The following is a 23,156-nucleotide window of genomic DNA, read 5'->3' as shown; positions in this document are numbered from 1 at the left end:
GTTTTATCTAAAAAGGCGAAACAACGGCCTTCAATCTTAGCATAGAAAATAAACTTATTGATCAAAGTCACTGTTTTCGACCGATCGTTCCTATTGGAGCTATGGGATATAGTCACCCGATCTTGATCAAATTTCGCTCAGTCGTTTATAGGTGTAATAAACTCACCAATATTAAATTTCATAGCTCGGAAAAAACCGAAGTTATTGAGAAAAGTCACTGTTCGTGAGCCTACATACAAAGTGCTCTGTAGCTCCAACGGTCTATGAAGAGTTTGCGTTGATCCAGACGGATAGACAGACGGACATGGCTCCTCGTCGTACTGATCATAAGAAGCTTCCTTCTATGCGTTGCACACTTCTGACCAAAATTAAAGTACCCTTTTTCCAAGGGTATAACAATAAATAATTGACAGAAAACCCCTTAAAACAGCCCATTTCTTTTTCTTATACAAATGTTTTTTAACAGTCAATTTATGACTTTTATTCGGTTGAATCAAGCTAAATTGCGTTCGGAAGAGTATATTTATAGGCGTGATGCAATAAGCACAGGAGGTTCAGAAACGTTGGTCGATTGACTATTTTATCCAAAATGGACGGAAATTATTCAATTGCTGCTTCCCGGACAAACATCAAGTGGTCGACACGACATCACCGCACGTGTTTTCAAGCAAAAAATTCGGTCACTTATGAATTACGGTTAGTTGAAAGAATTCGACCAGATCGAATACATCATATGTGCTGAGATTCCTGCTCCTGAAACCGATTCAGACTTACATGATGTTGTAATCACGATTAATATATGATTAATCGACCGTGTGGCACTGTCAACCCAGGGCCGCAGAGAGAACATCAGGGCCCGGAGGTAACCATGTTCGGGCCCTCTACTTCCCTTCAAATAAATCCGCTATTTTCGACTGCGATGTTAGCGGGACCTTCTGAAAACTGCGGGCCCGTCCGACGTCAACGTCGGAAGCAAAGCAATGCAGTACTGATGCTTGGTCGTATTTAAACAATTCATCCGAAGAATGATGAATGTTTCTATTTGCGGTTGTTACTGATAAATGTTCGTGGGCCAACATCATTTGAATCACTACGAACTGTTAATGGAATAGTGTGCCCCACATTTCGTGCAGCATGTGAAGAGCTTAATTTTGGACACGACAATCGCTAAAGCAATTAATTCTGCATCTCTAAGTCAGATACGCACATTAGTTTTGCTGTTATTTCGACATGCTTCCTATCGAACCCACGTGACCACAAATACAAAGATAACGTCAGAAGACATTTTTCACCAAATCCGTGTCAGCTCAAGAAATCCTGATTTTAGGCTTTGCTCTTGATCGCAGAATTGTGTTACCTTACGTCCGGCAGTTTGTTAGTTTGGTTAGGATTGTCAGCGCCGGATTGCGGAATGAATGACGACTGTGTAACAAGAGAAGAAGAAGCCACTTATTATCCAACTGAATTTTTAAACTCCTTGGATGCGCCGGGCTTACCACAGCACAATTTATAACCGAAGGTTGGCTCGGTAGTCATAATGCTTAGAATTTTAAGCCAACCAAAACTGTGCAATGGAACGCGTTTGGTGATAAGAAATCTGATGACCAATGTGATTCACGCGGCAATACTTAAAGGAAAATTTAAAGATGAGGAAGTTCTTATTCCAAGGATTCCGATGATCCCAACGGATATGCCCTTTGAGTTTAAACGAATTCAGTTTCCGATTCGTCTTGCCTTCGCTTCGACGATCGACAAATCACAGGGTCAATCCTTGACTATTTGTGGCCTCAATCTAGAAAATTCATGTTTTTCTCATGGTCAATTGTATCCGCTTTATTTGTTATTGCGCCTGACCAAAAAACAAAGAATGTCGTTACCACAAGGTAATTGAATGAAAATTGTGTGCTCTGTTTGACTTTTCAAATAAAAAACAAAAAAATTTAAAATTTTTCTTCATCGTTTAATCCCCAAACGAAATGTTATAAAGAACGAAGCCTTAACGAAGGTTTAACGAAGTTTGCCAGGTTTACTAGGAGCATATAAATAGGGAATCACTTTCATCCAGCTGTTTTAGAGCAAGATAGTGCGCCGGCCTATAAGATCTCAAAACGGGCGATTACCTCGTGGCGTCTTTCGCTTCCGTTGGCTCTTGCCTTGCTCTCAGTAAATATAAGATAAGAAGAAGCCAATTTGAAATCCACAGAAACTTATTCATAAAATTATAGTGTTTGCAGTTGGATTTTCGTTTTTAACAATGCTACCAACCAGACGTACAAGCTTAGGCCGCAGAACTCGAAATACGGCAAGTCAAAGATATATAAGAGCAAATCAAACTGATGAGCAACGCGAGGCGCGAAATGAACTTGAACGGAATCGATATGAAGATAGATTAGCGTAACCGAATTATAAAGCCGAAGCCAAAGTGGAAGGATGCACCAAGATGTGCTAAATGGAAGGCTCGTTCAAAATTCCAAGGTTTTCAAGCGGCCAAAGTTAAACCTAAGATCGAAACGAAGACGACGGTCTTTTCCCATAATCCGAAAGTAATGGTGCTAGAGCCTTTTGGACACGTTTCCCGTAAGTTACTCCCACTCACAAGATGTCCGACTGCCAAACCGAGGAGTATCAAGAAAAAGCGTCGTGTGGCCGATAATGTAAAAAAAGAAGCATGCAAAAGCCTAAAGTCTGTTGGTAAAGAAGTTAGAAATTTAAAAAAGAAAAGAGAATGACTGAAGGCCGCTGCTATGGTCGATGAACTGGAAAATTTAAAGAAAATCGTTAGTAAACATCCCCGAGAGCTGGCCATACGAAGAGGACGCACCAAAATAAATATCGCTAGAAATGAGGCGGACAAAGCAAAGGAAAGAAAATAAGGCTAACTTATTTATTGAATATTTTGCATTGGAATGACAACGATTCCATAAATTTCTTAAAATTTCGATAATGACTTTTTTGGACCCATATTTGTATTAAACAGGTTCCTTATTGCCAGTGCCTGATCAAGACTATACATTTTTGCAAATATATTTTATGGGCAATTCAGCAAGAGAAGTCGATCAGCGTTGCGCACACAACATTTTTCCATCAACAAACATTTTTCTCCGCTGTGGTACAATTGAATTTAAATATATTAAAGATGAATAAGAAGCAAATGATCTGCCAAGAAACTATTGAATCATTTTGAATAAAGTTTAATTAAAAGAAAAAGTGCCCTTGCCATCAGAATTACGGCAAAGGGCTTCGCCTCAAGTAGGCTAATCCCCAGTTTTGATTAACGTCAAAAAGGTTGAAAATTCACGAAAATTACCAAATTTTTTTGAATCTATGCAACCGTTGCTTGAAGTTCTCATTCGACCCACTGGAGCTACACGTTACCTGCTCAAACTATTTTATAGTTTCAATTCGAGCACAACCAAAAATTTCTCTACTCTCGAATTGATTACAAAATTTATTTTATTTTTTAGAGACATTTTTTTGTTAGTGAAATTATTAAGATCCTTTGGATTACATTGAAAACAAAAACAACCAAATTTTCTATCTACACAATGGCTTCTGCTCCACTTCGGGGATTTATGCCGATCTTGATGCGCACCGTGGTCCCAATGATCGGACGTGCCCTGCGCCAGCGGGGAAGTTCGACCGAGATGAAGGATGAAGCACGTCAAGGATTGATTGCTGCCCGACAGTTGGCAAAGTTGGATAATTCCAAAGCCAAGGTGATAAATCATATTGCTCGATATAGAAGCAATATATTATTTACTTCATATTTCAGATGCACATTCCACGTCAATTCTATACTAACTTTCAACATTAATATCGTAAATTGATATTAAAACAGACGTTTCCATTGCCAATCAAAATTGCATAGATGTGAAGAAAAAATTTTCTATATTAACATATCGCGGAATTGGCTGTAATAATTGTATGAATTTCACAATAATCCTCATTCAAAACTGGACTGAAAATATTTCAAAGCGTCTTGCTAGGCCCAAGCCTAGCAACGCTCCCAGTAAGTTTACGGATGGCCAAAAGCGTCGTTTTTCCCGGAGACGGAGTTTCTGAAAATCGAAATTCACGGGGACAGACTTCAGAGTAAGCGGGAACCAGATGCAATGGTATTTATAAACTTTTTTTTGATTGCTCTCAGCATAAAAAAAATATTAGAATTAATATTAACGTAGGCTATGGCAATGCTCCCAGTAAATATAAGTGACCAAAAGCTAGCGCGTGATTAATGTTGCCTCAGAGATTGAAGGCAAGATCACGTGGCCCTTCTATAAAACGTTTGGGTAAGGGTTATTTAGAATTAACAAGACATTGTTTTGTAATGTAAAGTTAGTTGATTGTTGGCAACCGTAACTTAAATTTAAAATCGAAGTCTTCGTTTGCTCTTTAACTTTTATTACCGGGTAATTCGTTTAAAATGGTATATAAGAGAAGTAAAATATAAAGCCAAAAATTGTCGGAGCTGCTGTTGCCCTCATCTCGAGAGCCAAAAAGCAACTGTACATAATAACAATAAAGCGTCACATAATTCCATACCATGTGTACTATTAGATATGGTCAACGCTTCGATTGATAACAATCGATAAATAAAAACAATCGATACTGTAAGGGTTGCCAAAGGTTCTTTATAGAAAGTAGGGCTGTAAGCCTTTTTAAAAAAGTAAAATAATAAATTAAAGTCAGGTAATAGATTAGATTACAGCCCTACTTTCTATAAAGAACCTTTGACAACCCCTACAGTATCGATTGTTTTTATTTATCGATTGTTATCAATCGAAGCGTTGACCATATCTAATAGTACACATGGTATTAGAGCTGGCAAACTATCGATGGTGGGCCCATTCGATATTTTCGATGTTTTGAATGAAAAAATTCGATATATCGATACTATCGAAATATTTCGATCTATTATTTTCAATTCAAAAATAAAAATGTTTAATTTTATAATGACCAACCTAATAATAACTGATTAGGGCCGCCAGCAGTGTCCCCAGGATTTAGCTTAAGTACTAGACTAAGAAAAATATCTCAAACTTGTTGTTAGGCTCTAATTTATGAGTAGATTCAACAACTACATATATTAAACGCTAAAAAAAAGTTATGTACTTTGGCAAAAATACCGTACTATATTGTGCAAGTTACAGTCAAGTAACTAGTAATACAAATGCATAATAATTGCATTTGTATCATCATATTTTTTAAAGCATTCGTTGATGGTAACTTATATCGTGGGTCTAGGAGCTTTATAAAATTAATGAATTCTTCATCTTCATCAAAGGATAATGGTCGCATATCTGTTGAAGTATACTCCATAAGCGCCACATCAAGCTTAAGAATCATAAAACGCGCCTACGTATCTATCGATTTTGTTAACCGTTGTTGGCAATTCATTTATTTACAGTGTTGGGTGTATATGATCAAGGTGGTCAAACAAATTGGAGGTATTTCCACTTGTCCTATAAAGCTTACCACATGAACGACACTTTGCCAAGTTACCATCAATAATTCTTTTAAAGAATTGCCAAACTTTAGATTTGCCAATGCGTGGTTGCTTGGCCATTGTATTTTCATATTCCACATTGCAGATGCCGCCATCTATACATATGTATGTATGTATGTAAGTGATTTGAAAAAACCCATCGCGTTATATTTGTTCACTATCGATAGTGGATAAAAAATATCGATGGTGGCGCAGAAATGTAAATATTCGATACCTCGATAGTGCCATCGATAGTTTGCCAGCTCTACATGGTATGGAATTATGTGACGCTTTAACAGTTGCTTTTTGGCTCTCGAGATGTTGCCCTCAGCTCCGACAATTTTTGGCTTTATATTTTACTTCTCTTATATACCATTTTAAACGAATTACCCGGTAATAAAAGTTAAAGAGCAAACGAAGACTTCGATTTTAAATTAAAGTTACGGTTGCCAACAATCAACTAACTTTACATTACAAAACAATGTCTTGTTAATTCTAAATAACCCTTACCCAAACGTTTTATAGAAGGGCCACGTGATCTTGCCTTCAACCTCTGAGGCAACATTAATCACGCGCTAGCTTTTGGTCACTTATATTTACTGGGAGCATTGCCATAGCCTACGTTAATATTAATTCTAATATTTTTTTTATGCTGAGAGCAATCAAAAAAAAGTTTATAAATACCATTGCATCTGGTTCCCGCTTACTCTGAAGTCTGTCCCCGTGAATTTCGATTTTCAGAAACTCCGTCTCCGGGAAAAACGACGCTTTTGGCCATCCGTAAACTTACCGGGCGCGTTGCTAGGCTTGGGCCTAGCAAGACGCTTTGAAATATTTTCAGTCCAGTTTTGAATGAGGATTATTGTGAAATTCATACAATTATTACAGCCAATTCCGCGATATGTTAATATAGAAAATTTTTTCTTCACATGCAATTTTGATTGGCAATGGAAACGTCTGTTTTAATATCAATTTACGATATTAATGTTGAAAGTTAGTATAGAATTGACGTGGAATGTGCATCTGAAATATGAAGTAAATAATATATTGCTTCTATATCGAGCAATATGATTTATCACCTTGGCTTTGGAATTATCCAACTTTGCCAACTGTCGGGCAGCAATCAATCCTTGACGTGCTTCATCCTTCATCTCGGTCGAACTTCCCCGCTGGCGCAGGGCACGTCCGATCATTGGGACCACGGTGCGCATCAAGATCGGCATAAATCCCCGAAGTGGAGCAGAAGCCATTGTGTAGATAGAAAATTTGGTTGTTTTTGTTTTCAATGTAATCCAAAGGATCTTAATAATTTCACTAACAAAAAAATGTCTCTAAAAAATAAAATAAATTTTGTAATCAATTCGAGAGTAGAGAAATTTTTGGTTGTGCTCGAATTGAAACTATAAAATAGTTTGAGCAGGTAACGTGTAGCTCCAGTGGGTCGAATGAGAACTTCAAGCAACGGTTGCATAGATTCAAAAAAATTTGGTAATTTTCGTGAATTTTCAACCTTTTTGACGTTAATCAAAAGTGGGGATTAGCCTACTTGAGGCGAAGCCCTTTGCCGTAATTCTGATGGCAAGGGCACTTTTTCTTTTAATTAAACTTTATATAAAATGATTCAATAGTTTCTTGGCAGATCATTTGCTTCTTATTCATCTTTAATATATTTAAATTCAATTGTACCACAGCGGAGAAAAATGTTTGTTGATGGAAAAATGTTGTGTGCGCAACGCTGATCGACTTCTCTTGCTGAATTGCCCATAAAATATATTTGCAAAAATGTATAGTCTTGATCAGGCACTGGCAATAAGGAACCTGTTTAATACAAATATGGGTCCAAAAAAGTCATTATCGAAATTTTAAGAAATTTATGGAATCGTTGTCATTCCAATGCAAAATATTCAATAAATAAGTTAGCCTTATTTTCTTTCCTTTGCTTTGTCCGCCTCATTTCTAGCGATATTTATTTTGGTGCGTCCTCTTCGTATGGCCAGCTCTCGGGGATGTTTACTAACGATTTTCTTTAAATTTTCCAGTTCATCGACCATAGCAGCGGCCTTCAGTCATTCTCTTTTCTTTTTTAAATTTCTAACTTCTTTACCAACAGACTTTAGGCTTTTGCATGCTTCTTTTTTTACATTATCGGCCACACGACGCTTTTTCTTGATACTCCTCGGTTTGGCAGTCGGACATCTTGTGAGTGGGAGTAACTTACGGGAAACGTGTCCAAAAGGCTCTAGCACCATTACTTTCGGATTATGGGAAAAGACCGTCGTCTTCGTTTCGATCTTAGGTTTAACTTTGGCCGCTTGAAAACCTTGGAATTTTGAACGAGCCTTCCATTTAGCACATCTTGGTGCATCCTTCCACTTTGGCTTCGGCTTTATAATTTGGTTACGCTAATCTATCTTCATATCGATTCCGTTCAAGTTCACTTCGTTCATCCAGTTAATCGACCTTAGCAGCGGCCTTAAGCCATTCTCTTTTCTTTTTTAAATTTCTAACTTCTTTACCAACAGACTTTAGGCTTTTGCATGCTTCTTTTTTTACATTATCGGCCACACGACGCTTTTTCTTGATACTCCTCGGTTTGGCAGTCGGACATCTTGTGAGTGGGAGTAACTTACGGGAAACGTGTCCAAAAGGCTTTAGCACCATTACTTTCGAATTAGGGGAAAAAACCGTCGTCTTCCTTTCGATCTTAGGTTTAACTTTGGCCGCTTGAAAACCTTGGAATTTTGAACGAGCCTTCCTTTTAGCACATCTTGGTGCATCCTTCCACTTTGGCTTCGGCTTTATAATTTGGTTACGCTAATCTATCTTCATATCGATTCCGTTGAAGTTCATTTCGCGCTTCGCATGCTCATCAGTTTGATTTGCTCTTGTATTTCTTTGACTTGCCGTATTTCGAGTTCTGCGGCCTAAGCTTGTACGTCTGGTTGGTAGCATTGTTAAAAACGAAAATGCAACTGCAAACACTATAATTTTATGAATAAGTTTCTGTGGATTTCAAATCGGCTTCTTCTTATCTTATATTTACTGAGAGCAAGGCAAGAGCCAACGGAAGCGAAAGACGCCACGAGGTAATCGCCCGTTTTGAGATCTTATAGGCCGGCGCACTATCTTACTCTAAAACAGCTGGATGAAAGTGATTCCCTATTTATATGCTCCTAGTAAACCTGGCAAACTTCGTTAAACCTTCGTTAAGGCTTCGTTCTTTATAACATTTCGTTTGGGGATTAAACGATGAAGAAAAATTTTAAATTTTTTTGTTTTTTATTTGAAAAGTCAAACAGAGCACACAATTTTCATTCAATTACCTTGTGGTAACGAAATTCTTTGTTTTTTGGTCAGGCGCAATAACAAATAAAGCGGATACAATTGACCATGAGAAAAACATGAATTTTCTAGATTGAGGCCACAAATAGTCAAGGATTGACCCTGTGATTTGTCGATCGTCGAAGCGAAGGCAAGACGAATCGGAAACTGAATTCGTTTAAACTCAAAGGGCATATCCGTTGGGATCATCGGAATCCTTGGAATAAGAACTTCCTCATCTTTAAATTTTCCTTTAAGTATTGCCGCGTGAATCACATTGGTCATCAGATTTCTTATCACCAAACGCGTTCCATTGCACAGTTTTGGTTGGCTTAAAATTCTAAGCATTATGACTACCGAGCCAACCTTCGGTTATAAATTGTGCTGTGCTAAACCCGGCGCATCCAAGGAGTTTAAAAATTCAGTTGGATAATAAGTGGCTTCTTCTCTTGTTACACAGTCGTCATTCATTCCGCAATCCGGCGCTGACAATCCTAACCAAACTAACAAACTGCCGGACGTAAGGTAACACAATTCTGCGATCAAGAGCAAAGCCTAAAATCAGGATTTCTTGAGCTGACACGGATTTGATGAAAAATGTCTTCTGACGTTATCTTTGTATTTGTGGTCACGTGGGTTCGATAGGAAGCATGTCAAAATAATAGCAAAACTAATGTGCGTATCTGACTTAGAGATGCAGAATTAATTGCTTTAGCGATTGTCGTGTCCAAAATTAAGCTCTTCACATGCTGCACGAAATGTGGGGCACACTATTCCATTAACAGTTCGTAGTGATTCAAATGATGTTGGCCCACGAACATTTATCAGTAACAACCGCAAATAGAAACATTCATCATTCTTCGGATGAATTGTTTAAATACGACCAAGCATCAGTACTGCATTGCTTTGCTTCCGACGTTGACGTCGGACGGGCCCGCAGTTTTCAGAAGGTCCCGCTAACATCGCAGTCGAAAATAGCGGATTTATTTGAAGGGAAGTAGAGGGCCCGAACATGGTTACCTCCGGGCCCTGATGTTCTCTCTGCGGCCCTGGGGTTGACAGTGCCACACGGTCGATTAATCATATATTAATCGTGATTACAACATCATGTAAGTCTGAATCGGTTTCAGGAGCAGGAATCTCAGCACATATGATGTATTCGATCTGGTCGAATTCTTTCAACTAACCGTAATTCATAAGTGACCGAATTTTTTGCTTGAAAACACGTGCGGTGATGTCGTGTCGACCACTTGATGTTTGTCCGGGAAGCAGCAATTGAATAATTTCCGTCCATTTTGGATAAAATAGTCAATCGACCAACGTTTCTGAACCTCCTGTGCTTATTGCATCACGCCTATAAATATACTCTTCCGAACGCAATTTAGCTTGATTCAACCGAATAAAAGTCATAAAAAACATTTGTATAAGGAAAAGAAATGGGCTGTTTTAAGGGGTTTTCTGTCAATTATTTATTGTTATACCCTTGGAAAAAGGGTACTTTAATTTTGGTCAGAAGTGTGCAACGCATAGAAGGAAGCTTCTTATGATCAGTACGACGAGGAGCCATGTCCGTCTGTCTATCCGTCTGGATCAACGCAAACTCTTCATAGACCGTTGGAGCTACAGAGCACTTTGTATGTAGGCTCACGAACAGTGACTTTTCTCAATAACTTCGGTTTTTTCCGAGCTATGAAATTTAATATTGGTGAGTTTATTACACCTATAAACGACTGAGCGAAATTTGATCAAGATCGGGTGACTATATCCCATAGCTCCAATAGGAACGATCGGTCGAAAACAGTGACTTTGATCAATAAGTTTATTTTCTATGCTAAGATTGAAGGCCGTTGTTTCGCCTTTTTAGATAAAACGTTTTTCCACTTTGATGACTTTGATTGGCTATAGGTAAGGAAAGAGTTACCAAAAAAGTTGCAAGGGTTTATTAACTTTGACTCGGTCGAAGTTAGACCCGGCCCTCTGGTTTTTTTTTAGACTTGAAAGTTCTTTCTAAGAATCTATTACCTGACTTTAATTTATTATTTTACTTTTTTAAAAAGGCTTACAGCCCTACTTTCTATAAAGAACCTTTGGCAACCCTTACAGTATCGATTGTTTTTATTTATAGATGGTTATCAATCGAAGCGTTGACCATATCTAATAGTACACATGGTATGGAATTATGTGACGCTTTATTGTTATTATGTACAGTTGCTTTTTGGCTCTCGAGATGAGGGCAACAGCAGCTCCGACAATTTTTGGCTTTATATTTTACTTCTCTTATATACCATTTTAAACGAATTACCCGGTAATAAAAGTTAAAGAGCAAACGAAGACTTCGATTTTAAATTTAAGTTACGGTTGCCAACAATCAACTAACTTAACATTACAAAACAATGTCTTGTTAATTCTAAATAACCCTTACCCAAACGTTTTATAGAAGGGCCACGTGATCTTGCCTTCAATCTCTGAGGCAACATTAATCACGACTTAGCTTTTGGTCATTTATATTTACTGGGAGCATTGCCAGAGCCTACGTTAATAATAATTCGAATATTTTTTTTATGCTGAGAGCAATCAAAAAAAAGTTTATAAATACCATTGCATCTGGTTCCCGCTGACTCTGAAGTCTGTCCCCATGAATTTCGATTTTCGGAAACTCCGTCTCCGAAAAGAAAGACGCTTTTGGCCATCCGTAAACTTACTGGGAGCGTTGCTAGGCTTGGGCCTAGCAAGACTCTTTGAAATATTTTCAGTCCAGTTTTGAATGAGGATTATTGAAAAGTCTTCTTTCATGTAAAATTCATACAATTATTACAGCCAATTCCGCGATATGTTAATATAGAAAATTTTTTCTTCACATCTATGCAATTTTGATTGGCAATGGAAACGTCTGTTTTAATATCAATTTACGATATTAATCTTGAAAGTTCGAAAAAAAAACTTGACGCGGAGCGTGCATCTGAAATATGAAGAAAATAATATGTTGTTTCTATATTGGCTTTGGAATTATCCAACTTGGCCAACTGTCGGGCAGCAATTAATCCTTTACTTACTTCGTCCTTCATCTTGGTCTGACTTTCCCGCTGGCTAAGGGCACGTCCGATCATTGCGACGACAGTGCGCATCAGGATGGGCATAAATCCGCGAAGTGGAACATTAGCCATTCTTTTTAATGTAGCTCAAAGGATCTTAACAATTTCACTAAAAAAAAATATTTCAAAAAAATAAAATAAATTTTATAATCAATTCGAGAGTAGAGAAATTTTTGGTTGTGCTCGAATTGAAACTATAAAATATACGTGGCAACATATTAAAATATATATATTCTATATATATGGCATACTAAGCCAATATACATACTAAATTTGGTGACTTTAGCTTTGTTATTTTTCGAGAAAATCAGTTTGTTGTCTAATTTGGGGGGGCGGAAATGGGCGTGGCAAATTTTTTAAATAGTCAATATCTGCGCGGCTATTAAGCTAGCTTACATACCAAATTTAATGTCGGTAACTTTCAAAATTTTTAAGAAAATCTGTTTTATGTAAATTCCGCGGGGGGAGGGGGCATGGCAAAAAGTTGGAACAAATATTTTCTGCGCGCTAATTAAACGAGTATATAAACCAAATTTAATGTCTCTAGCTGTTATACTTTTTAAGAAAAACACTTTTATGTCAATTATGGAGGCGTAAGAGGCGTGGCCAAAATTCCAATTAACTCTATACATTTACATACCACACAAGTATACATACCAAATTTGGTGGCTCTAGCTTTTATAGTCTGCGTGTTCATACGGACGGACGGACGGACGGACAGACGGACATGGCTAGATCGACTCGGTTGTTGATCCTGATTAAGAATATACATATATACTTTATGGGGTCGGAGAAGCTTCCTTCTGGCTGTTACATACATTTTGGCGACTTTAATATACCATTTCACCCTATGGGTGTATGGTATAAAAACTATCACAGAGAGATCAAATTTGTTATGTAGTTTTGCTCGTTTCAAATTTTTGACACGCCCACTTCCGCCTCAGTGATTCTAACTAATTGTAATTTCCTATCGCAATCAAATTATTATTATTATTATTGTAAATATAGGCTATAGTTGTAAACTTATTTTACAAGCACTGGCAACTAAGGCCTTCGGCTTAGAACCCGGATCCTCGTTGTTCAGTTGCCTAAATGACTGGTGGTCCACTTAGACAACTCATCTACCGAGGACTGCGCAATCAAATTAAACACACTAACTGCTTTCATTAATAGCTATCGACATACTAAACTTATATCTAATTATAAGTAGTCTTTGAAAAAATCATTCTTATACCCTTGCCAAAAGGGCATCTCCGACCCTATAAAGTGTATATATTCTTGATCAACACGACGAGACGAGTTCATATAGCCATGTCCGTCCGTCCGTCGGTGCGTATGCGTTTTACTCAGCCATCTTAAGAGCTATTGGGATGAAACATGAAATTTGAGCTACTTATAACCCGAGTAAGATAAAATATAAAAAATCATCAGGATCGGACCACTATATCATATTGCGCTAAAAAAAAACGTTTTCATAAAAATTGGAGTATGCCCATGAAATTTACTACTATGATATATATAAAACCTCAGATCTCAAAATTTGAATCTGATCGGATAAATAGAACACAAGTTACAGTCAATATAAATCGGCTCAAGTGCTGCCGGCAGCGCTGCTTGCTGCCTACTACGTCATCATCAAATCAACAGAGCACATGCATACACACACAGACACAACGCTACATGAACTGTATGTGTATGCGTGTCGTACTTCGCTTAGGTAATGATGGAAGAAGAAGAAAAACTTGTAGTAAAAAGAAAAAAAATGTTTTGTTTGTGAATTGATGAATTGAGTAGCAGGGAAAGAAATTTCAAACTGGGCACTAAAGAATTATATATACATATATGTATGACCTCCTTCAAACCTTGCAGCCGATGGATAGGTAAAAATTTGGAATATATTTTCAAAGCCAAAGATATAAAAACCTAAACCATACATACATATGTTTAGAAAACTTTTAATTGGTTTTCATTTTAAAATTCAAAGATGAGTTTAGTTAACATTAATTTTTTGTTATATTTAATTAATAATTATTGCCTCTTTTCGATCCTCATTGGTCTGATCTTTATCACCCCAGCCCCAGATTGGATGAGTGCCATCACCCGTACGTTTTACACGTTTCCTTACCATATCCTTGGACACAGTCTTCAGATCGGTGGCCCAGCCGATGTGCGAAAAGAATTTGATGAAATATGTTGTAAAATCGTAAGCGTATTTGCCTTGCTCGGCATTCTTGTAGTCCCAGGGAAATGTATGATGGTAATTATGATATCCCTCACCCAAATGTAACCATATTAGTATTGGTTCATTGGTGGGATTGATAGTCTTATCATACGGACGATTGCCATATATATGAGCTGAGCTATTGATTAGAAATGTGAAGTTCAGTTCCAAGAAAAGTCGCAGAATGGTGGCCACATGAAACGATACGTTAAGGCCTTCATTCCAGAAATACATCGGCATGAGAGTTGGCAATACAAAGGCAAACGTTGGCATTATAATCGAAATGTGTTTCTTTTGAAACATTAGCAAGGGATTGCTTGTTAAATCAGATACATCGATCTCTTTACCCTTGGCCAGAACTTCGGGATGCTTTTTGGTGCACAACCAGCCGACATGAGAGAAAAACCAACCACGTTGTGAATTATATGGATCAGCATCCGTTTCCGTATACTTGTGATGCACACGATGATCACGCGCCCAATCGAAGGCGGAGTCCTGAAAGGCCGTTGAGTGCAGCAGTAGGATAATGAACTGAAGTGGCATATTTGCCTTGAAGGAGCGATGCGAGTAGAGTCTATGTGGACCCGCCAATGAGGCCACATAGTTAGCTATCACACCAAGAACGGTAAAGATCATTGTTTGCCACTTGGCGGCAGTGAAGAATAGCCACAAACCATAGCCCGATAGGGCATAAATATAGCTCAATAGAAATATATTTAGCCATATGTATTCGTATTTTCGTTTGCCAGCTGTCTTCAACTTCGTAATATCCTTGTTTAATCCTCCATCAATGGTCTCGGCATCCTTTTCAAATAGCACTCCAGTGGTTTCCCATTTCTTAATGGATTTTGTTTGACTATATGGTGGCATTTTCCAAATTCTTTATGAATCAAAAAATGAACTGAATGTCATAGCAATGCAATCGAGCTATTTATATTGCCAAACACATACATACACACCCATGTATGAATGTATATACATTTATAGAGCAAGGTGTCTAATTGTCATTTAAATCTGCATGTTTCATTCGTTTTGCTAATCGATTGCATCACGGAATTTTCGTTTGTTCCCCCTCCGTATATTATAATTTTCAATTATTTCATACTCGTTTACATTTAAAGACTGACCTACCATCAGGTAATTTTCGTATTGAAAAATTAACGCAATACTTTCTAAATTTCGAGTAATGTTCAAACCATTCTCTTTCTATTATTTTCTAACTTAATCCGCCAGATGAATAACGTATATTTAGATCAAGAATGGATCAACGAATGGTTCAATCAATTGTTATATATTCCAATTCCAATCAATATGTATATTCAATATTCAGATCAGTCATAGCCGAATAGGTACTTACTTTTTGAATGGTTATTAAATTTTATGAATATTTAGCAACTTTGTAAGTATATTCATTCATTTTATACAATTCTCTATTCATTATTCCTTCCTTTAGTCAATGGATCAATGTGTTTTTTTTTACAATTTTATTCGACTATGGGACTAAAGAAATCAAGTATCGATCTAAATGAATGTACGACTGAATCTAATTGTAGGTATTAACAATATTTGAAGTATACATTTATAAAGGTATGAATTTAATTTGACGGCTAATTCATTTAAAGACTTAAATTACTCTGAGTCCACTTAATACTTTGAGTATTTATATTATTCTTAAGTCTCCAGTGTGAAGCCCAAAATTGGCACGTGATTTTATGGGAGATTTTAAGCTAACAATTTTTACTTTAAAACAAAGATTCACGAATCTATTACACAGGTGTAAAAGTGATTATTTTTTTCTCTGCCTACTGCATACTTTAGGGAGCCAATTTTCCCTCAATTTCCCATCCTCAAGATACGCAATTGAATAACGCCATCATTTATATTGAATATATTTAACAATATAAACAAAATATGTAGCTTTATAAAAAAAAAACATATCAAATGCAATTTTTACCATGTTTTTTGTATATTGGTTATTAATTTAGGCCTAGCATTTTCATTTTACTTTAATACATGCTTTATTTCCTTGATAACTTTATTTTTCTTTAAGCTAGCTATATACATTTTAGAGTTTAGACTGAAAGGAAAAATGGAATAGAAAAAAACTTTACACGAAATACTGCAATTATTATATTAAATAAGATTCTACTTTATGATGAGAAGTTTTCGAAAAGCCTACTTGAGAATTTTTCTATATTTCGATAGATTTTTTGATGTAGCTATAGTAATCCGAAAATACAAATTGTAAAACAAAGGGCCATAACAATATCGCGTTGATCGAGAATATATATAATTTATGAGATCGTAAACATCTTCTTGACTGTATTACAAACGATTTGACACCGAATAAAGTTTAAAAGTTTATACAGAAACAAAAACCAGGGTCAAAATTTGTTCGAAATTGAAAATGAGAACAGTCTCTGATAATTACATTTATTCGTATTCACATTTAACTTAATAATAGTTCAATTCTAGTATGCTTTCGGTCAATACATATGCTAATCAATCGGGTAAATGCATCTAAATGCACAACGCATAAATTTATACATATATGGCTATAGAAGAAGAGGTGGGCGAAATACTTGTCCCGATTGGTATGAGTTTTGTTTCTTTGTTCATCCTTTTACATAAAATCGATAATATACTTGTTGTTCTGTACATATTTATTATTATTAACAACGTCAAGACAGAGAATTTATTTTGCATCCTCTGGGTTTTTTCCCCCTCCAACAAACTTGCTTCATGTGGAGCGCGAGAGCGATACGTAGATGGGGAGAGAAAAACACCGAGAAAGAGACAGAAAGGGAGAGAGAGAGAGAGAGCGATCCATCGAAAATCAGTTTTGAAATCGCGCTGCTTATAAAAAGCGTCCGCATCAATTTATTAATTTCAGACGTAAATTAGGTGACCCATCAGTCAGATAAGATTTGTCCATAATGAGATTTTTGGGCGCTTTAATTGGTAAGTCTTGAAAACCTTTTCCACAACCACACACTCAAGTCCTGATTCTGTTTCTAGGATTCCTTTTGATTGGCTTGGCCCACAGCTATCCACAATTAATTTGGGATAATCAATTTCCATTTGGTTTCGACTCAAGTTCTGTGGCCCCCACAACAGCAACACCTCCATCCACAGCAACGGCTAGTGCTTTGTCGCCACGTTATTTTGCCTGTCTGCAATCCTGTCCAGCAACTAGTGAATATAATCCCATATGTGGCACTGATAATGTTAGCTATTACAATGGAGCCAAATTCAATTGTGCCGTACAATGCGGCAATAGTAAGTTGGGAATTCCATTGATGGTTTTTTCCCATCTCCTCCTCATTCATCATCATCTTAATTTCAGATATCCAACGTCTGAATTCTGGTGCTTGTCCCTCGCTTGGTTAATTAATGGATAGATGGATGAATGGATGTATGGATGGCCTCGCATTGAGAGCTTGAAAATGAACTAAGCTAAAGCTAATCTTGGGGATTTTAATTGCTGCTCTCACATTGATGACGTCAACCTGAGAATATAAATCTGAATAAACAAGAAAATTAAGACAAACACACATAAAGAAAAAACAAAAAAAAAATCTTTACTCTCTATATATTACTTATCTCTCCCCATTAGACACACAAATGTACATACATATGTAAAATATGTGAAAGGCCTCAATTCAGTAGTAATCTTGCTGTTTGACCGATTGGTTAGATTTTGTTTGAATATGACGCGATTTACCGCCTTGATTTTAATTTTTCGTGAGTTGTTGTGGGTTTTTTTTATTCATCAACAAAAAAAAAACAAAAGATCTTTCATTTTTCTAGCTCTATTGGCTCTACTGGCCATGGCCAAGCCTTTGGATTATACAAATCCCAAGTCACAAGTGGAATACATTAGTAGTAATTTAGATGATGGAAAAATTAAGCCAAATATTGTACCAATAACACGTCCGCCTTTAATTAGCCAAACGGCACCCCCAACTCCGTTCAATTCAAAGAGTTTTGTCTATAATCCCAATTCAAAGACCTGGACACGTATCAATCCAGGTGAACCATTGCCACAAGCACAGGATGATGATACTCCATTGATTTGGAATCAAAGCAACGACAAATGGCTGACAAATGGGCCATAAAAAGGAACAAATAAAAGGACTATTATACATACATAATAAACATGAAAATATGCTTAAATTCAATTTTTTCTCTTAAATTCAACATGTAAAAATTTTGAATACTATTGGAATTATAAATATTTTATGTATATATATATATATATATATGTATGTATGTATGTGTGTTTCTGTATGTGTTTTTCTGTTTCTGTGTATTCAAGTTCAGTTTTTCAATTTTATTGTACTCCTGTCTAGGGGGGGGGGAGGAGTTACATTTACAATCTTCTATGATTTAGAGTTTTTTTATGCTTGTTATGTATGTTTTCGTTTAACATATATCTACTATGTATATGTATATTCATAATTTACATCTATGAACATTAAGATGATTTGTCTTGATTTAATTTGTGTTATATATAAATATATATGTATACTAATGAGTTCATTAGGTTTCGGTTTCATTATGCATCACAGAAAGTGAAAAAAATCAATAAATATATGTACATATATATATATATATATATATATATATATATATATATATATATATACACATATATACATATATACATATCTATATATACATACAAATATTTTCATATTTATATGATGTTTTATGTTTTTAGTTAAAGGATATTTTGCGCTGTTGTTGTTGCAATTGTGTCTGTTGTTGGCGTTGTTGTTGTTGTTGCTGCTGTTGTTGTTGTTGTGGTCTATATCGAATTGTTGTATACGCATTACTGGCACTGGTATTGGCATTATTAGAACGATGCGGCTTTTGCCTATTTCTACGTGATGTGCCGCCAATTAAACCATTCAATTCATTCAAGTCACCAGTAGGAGCAACAGTCGCAGTATTAGCACCACCAATAGCACCACCACCACCACCACCACTGCTAACCGCAACAGTCGCTGCACCGGCATTGCCATTCTTAAAGTTACGCTGTCGCTGCTGATCGGCGGTTAGCAAAAATCCAGTTAGCTTGTTATCCCAAACAATTAGACGTATTGGTACCACCGAAAGCAATTGTAATTTTTGTGCCGATTGTTTGTGATTGCGATCCGCTACCAATATGAAATTCGGGGCATGTTGCGTCTCCACTAAAACCTTTTGCATTTTATAATTAATGCTTATGACATGGCCCGATTCGAGAGTCACAACATTCATTATATGCTGAAAAATCTCAATGACAACGGCATACATATATATGCCTTGTCTATTGCGTACATAACGCTTGAAGTACAAATTTCCTGAATCATCGCCAGCCAGTTTAGCATTATATTTTCGTTCATTGGCAAGTTTGGTCAAGGAGTGCAATTCCTCTGGCGTACGGCCAGGCGTTGGGCAATAATTTAGTGATGCAGCCAATAAACTAAACGAATGAGAAGGAAAGTCATATAAGTGGTAAACTGGAATTGATATATATATATATATATATATAAGATATGTCAACCTACCGATGCACCATAACATCTGGATAGCGACGTATGGGACTAGTGAAGTGAGTGTAAATCGGTATGGACAGAGCATAATGCCAAAGATCCGATGGTTCGGTCTTACCTTCACTGCAAAAGTAACTAAAAGCAAAAGCAAAACAAAAAGTAACGATTAATCCCAAAATCTATAGTCTTTGATGAAAGGTTAACATGCCTTGCCCTGGCCATGGGCTTCATTAGCAATTGACTGAGGCAAGCATTCATGGCAATGGGATCCGGTGCCTCCTGGCATAATCGTACCATACTCTCTTGGAGCGTCTTCGATGAACTATAATCCAAATCAAAGCCCAAGGCAACAAATTTCTCACGAAGCGATTTCAATGATTTAACCAAAGGTGGCGGATGATTACGTAGTACACAAATTTCAGGATATTTTGTATGTATATGACGGGCAACCGATTGATTGGCCAACAACATAAATTCCTCAATCATGCGATTAGCCTCACGTTGCTTCTCTACCTCAAATGATATGGGCTCACCATTCAGCGGATCGAGTGTGAAACGCAACTTGGCATTATTTATTGTAAGGGCACCCTGCTCGAAGCGTGCTTTACGCATATTTTGGGCAATATTATGCAGCCATAGAACACGCTCCATTACATCCTCCACATGGAAGCCATTGAGAATGCTGGGAAAATCATCGTCAGCGAAATTTTCATGCGGATTGTCAATGATCTTCTGGGCATGCTCATAGGCAAACTGTGTACACGAATTGATAACTGAGCGCGTGAAAACTGGCTCTGGGCACAGAAGCTGTCCGTTTGCATTCATTTTCCAAAATACGGAAAACGCAAACTTATCAATGCCCGGTAGCAGTGAGCATCGTAGGCATAGGGCCCGTGGCAGCATATGTATGACTTGATTAACCAAATAAATTGATGTCGAACGCTCCTTAACAATATTATCCAGCTCGCCGTCCTCGAGCAGATAGTGTGATACGTCCGAAATGTGAACACCAACCTCAAATACATTATCATCGAGCTTCTCAATTGACATTGCATCATCTAAGTCACGTGCCGTCAATGGATCAATAGTGAAAATACATTTCGTGCGCAAGTCGCAGCGATTATGTAAATCGTTTGGAGTCACTGGCGGTGCCTCTTCGCTGAAGAGATCTTCAAAATGTTGCTTATACGGCTTAATGTCACGCAAGCCATTGTGAAAGAGTATTGCTTTAAGCTCATCCTCAAGATTACCAACACGTCCCACTGGTTGTATAAGATCCGCAATACAATGGCCATTGCGATCGGTTTCCAAGATATGAGCCAAAAAGAGTAGGCCACAAATATCTTCGGGTTGTTTGCTACTCGTAGCACAATTTGCTATGTGAGCGGCGCACGCCTCCTGGGCTATATACACCATGGGTACACGCATATCATAGGGACGAAATTTATAAAATAATTTGTCATCGTCACCAAGTTGTATGGGATTTGTAAATGAAATGGTTCCAACTATTTGACGCAATTCCGTTTGCTTAGTAATCGCTATAACAAAAGCCTTGGGGCAATTATCTGATGATATGATCACCACATTATCACCATCTACATCGACATCCGATTCCTGTGATTCAGTTTCATCAGATAGCTCTTCATCATCAGCTACAGCAGGCGGTAAGAGTAGAAATGAGCAAAAATACAAAAGGAAATCTAATTGAATCTTTCACTTACCAAGTGATAGAGAAGGATTGCCGCCAGATGCACCACTGCTCCCTACAGATGTTTCACCTGGTTTACTAACTGTGGCGCAAATATTAAGAACAAATGCCCTGACCGTATCCCCCTCGAAGGCATAACGTCTGGCCACTGGCATCAGGACAATGGCGTCTCGCTCAAGAGCCTCACGATCCGCAGATAATGTGATAAAGGCCTGACGATTATTCTTACGATTAATACGTATCTCCTCCTCCACAATTCGGCCATAGCCGGCAGCGACCAAACGTTGGGCATGTGCCTCTAGATCAGTGAAATCTCCAGTGAATTGCAATTCGGTGGCCAGCGCATGATCTGTGCCCAAATAATATTGGACAATTTTGTTGATATATGAGCGCATGGCATCGAGTTCGGTCTTAAGTGAGCGTGGAGCATTCTTACGGGGTTTACCTCTTCTCCTACGGTTACGCTTGCGAGCGCTTTCCAGCTGGAGCAGTTGTTGATGTTGTTGTTGCTGATGCTGCTGCTGTTGTTGATGATGATAAGCTTGCAACTGTTGATGTTGTTGATGCTGCTGGATACTGTTGCTACTATTGCTTGAAATTTCAGATAAGCGTCGCATATCGCTACCACCATCCATACGGTGAAGGCTATCCAAACGTGCCCGTTCACCAGGCGTCATCCATTCCAATTGGCTAAGAATCTTGCTTTGGCGTATAAGATATTGGGCATAGGCATGCAATTCAGGATTGACAGCGGTCAGTTTCTGGACAAGTTCTTTGAGAGCTTCTACCTCATGATTGAGAGTGCGTTTCGATTTTTTCTTCTTCGGCGTTGGAATTGGAGCCACCTGTAGAGCCTGAGAAGAATGCTGTGCTGCTTGTTGTTGTGGCTCGAACATTTCATTGGCTGCTGTTACTGGAGGAAATGGCGGCGGCGCAACCGATGACAGTGATTGAATCACAGGCATGGCATAGCTATGTACAGGATAATTATATGGCAAAGGTATGGGTCTGGGCATTGGATGATGTGAAGGCTGCAAACAAACTATGCGATCCCCAATCACACAGCCACCACCACCAGGATGCCCTGGAGCAGACGTAGCAGGCATGGCAACAGCTGTTGGCGGTTGTTGTGCTGGAGCAACACTAGCCACAGAAACTGCAACAGGATTCGGTGGCGGTTGCAGTAAGGGTATATACATTCTCATAAATTGGGCTGCCGCTGCAATCCCTTCGACTTGATTTCTGGGCTTTGTCATATTACCTTGCGTCTGTTGTAAGCGCAGGGCTAAAATTTGAGACCTCTGGCGTAGCATCTCAATTGTTGCAATATGATTGCCATTGGCATTTGATTCAGATTTGGTGAAAGTCCCGGGGCCAGGTCCAGGGCCAGGTCCTCCAACACGTTCATCTTGCAGCGAATTTTGATTTAATGTGCTTGTTGCGTTTCCATCGGAGCTGCTGCTTTCTCTGCCGCTCTCTCCCTCCACGTCCGCGCTTGAACTTTCCGACATTCTCCAAAAACAAACAAAAAATTAAAAATAAAAAACTTTTTTTCTATATTTATATTTTCTATTCCGCTTCAATGTACAAAAAAAAATTGTGAAATTCTGGCAACAATTCCCCTCTTTACATTTGACAGCTGACAATTAGTGTGGTGTATGTTGATAAAATAAAAATAAACTAAACTGTGGCTACCTAATACTTGAGCTGCTAATCACTTGAGTCGTATTTGCATGCCATATAAAACATATATATTTATATTTTAGTTAAATATTTCAATCCCTTCTTG

At 37.7% G+C, this 23,156-nt stretch overlaps 4 protein-coding genes across 4 annotated transcripts; 2 read left to right on the top strand and 2 right to left on the bottom strand.

Moving 5' to 3' along the window:
* Nucleotides 1-13,886: 13,886 nt before the first annotated feature.
* LOC6645288 (acyl-CoA Delta(11) desaturase) lies at nucleotides 13,887-14,992 on the bottom strand. Its single transcript, XM_002067878.3, has one exon. The coding sequence runs from the start codon at nucleotides 14,987-14,989 to the stop codon at nucleotides 13,916-13,918; it is 1,074 nt and encodes a 357-aa protein (XP_002067914.1). The 5' UTR covers nucleotides 14,990-14,992; the 3' UTR covers nucleotides 13,887-13,915.
* Nucleotides 14,993-17,009: 2,017 nt separating this feature from the next.
* On the top strand, nucleotides 17,010-17,690 carry LOC26529285. The gene is made up of 3 exons (XM_015177838.3): nucleotides 17,010-17,080; nucleotides 17,138-17,398; nucleotides 17,466-17,690. Exons 1-3 carry the CDS (start codon nucleotides 17,056-17,058, stop codon nucleotides 17,507-17,509), a joined length of 330 nt encoding a protein of 109 aa, XP_015033324.1. The 5' UTR covers nucleotides 17,010-17,055; the 3' UTR covers nucleotides 17,510-17,690.
* Nucleotides 17,691-17,789: 99 nt separating this feature from the next.
* On the top strand, nucleotides 17,790-18,295 carry LOC26529632. The gene is made up of 2 exons (XM_015177842.3): nucleotides 17,790-17,863; nucleotides 17,930-18,295. The coding sequence occupies exons 1-2, from the start codon at nucleotides 17,830-17,832 to the stop codon at nucleotides 18,235-18,237; spliced, it is 342 nt and encodes a 113-aa protein (XP_015033328.1). The 5' UTR covers nucleotides 17,790-17,829; the 3' UTR covers nucleotides 18,238-18,295.
* Nucleotides 18,296-18,838: 543 nt separating this feature from the next.
* Nucleotides 18,839-22,931, bottom strand: LOC6645401 (DIS3-like exonuclease 2). The gene is made up of 4 exons (XM_023177481.2): nucleotides 21,381-22,931; nucleotides 19,868-21,311; nucleotides 19,675-19,794; nucleotides 18,839-19,589 (listed from the first exon to the last, which is right to left on the bottom strand). The coding sequence occupies exons 1-4, from the start codon at nucleotides 22,876-22,878 to the stop codon at nucleotides 18,839-18,841; spliced, it is 3,813 nt and encodes a 1,270-aa protein (XP_023033249.1). The 5' UTR covers nucleotides 22,879-22,931.
* Between the last annotated feature and the right edge of the window lie 225 nt (nucleotides 22,932-23,156).

This window comes from Drosophila willistoni (assembly GCF_018902025.1).
Source record: "Drosophila willistoni isolate 14030-0811.24 chromosome XR unlocalized genomic scaffold, UCI_dwil_1.1 Seg143, whole genome shotgun sequence".
Lineage (NCBI taxonomy): Eukaryota > Metazoa > Arthropoda > Insecta > Diptera > Drosophilidae > Drosophila > Drosophila willistoni.
Note: the sequence above shows the minus strand (reverse complement) of the source record. Positions and strands in the feature narration are given on the sequence as shown.

What these genes read in the sequence shown, in the direction of transcription:
- LOC6645288 (XM_002067878.3), bottom strand. Translation starts at nt 14,989, where the DNA reads ATGCCACCATATAGTCAAACAAAATCCATTAAGAAATGGGAAACCACT.
- LOC26529285 (XM_015177838.3), top strand. Translation starts at nt 17,056, where the DNA reads ATGAGATTTTTGGGCGCTTTAATTG. An exon ending in ATTTTTGGGCGCTTTAATTG is followed by an intron (nt 17,081 to 17,137) that starts GTAAGTCTTGAA and finishes TTCTGTTTCTAG; the next exon opens with GATTCCTTTTGATTGGCTTG. An exon ending in TGCCGTACAATGCGGCAATA is followed by an intron (nt 17,399 to 17,465) that starts GTAAGTTGGGAA and finishes TCTTAATTTCAG; the next exon opens with ATATCCAACGTCTGAATTCT.
- LOC26529632 (XM_015177842.3), top strand. Translation starts at nt 17,830, where the DNA reads ATGACGCGATTTACCGCCTTGATTTTAATTTTTC. An exon ending in CGCCTTGATTTTAATTTTTC is followed by an intron (nt 17,864 to 17,929) that starts GTGAGTTGTTGT and finishes TCATTTTTCTAG; the next exon opens with CTCTATTGGCTCTACTGGCC.
- LOC6645401 (XM_023177481.2), bottom strand. Translation starts at nt 22,878, where the DNA reads ATGTCGGAAAGTTCAAGCGCGGACGTGGAGGGAGAGAGCGGCAGAGAA. An exon ending in AAGCCCATGGCCAGGGCAAG is followed by an intron (nt 19,795 to 19,867) that starts GCATGTTAACCT and finishes TTTTGCTTTTAG; the next exon opens with TTACTTTTGCAGTGAAGGTA. An exon ending in CCAGATGTTATGGTGCATCG is followed by an intron (nt 19,590 to 19,674) that starts GTAGGTTGACAT and finishes TCATTCGTTTAG; the next exon opens with TTTATTGGCTGCATCACTAA.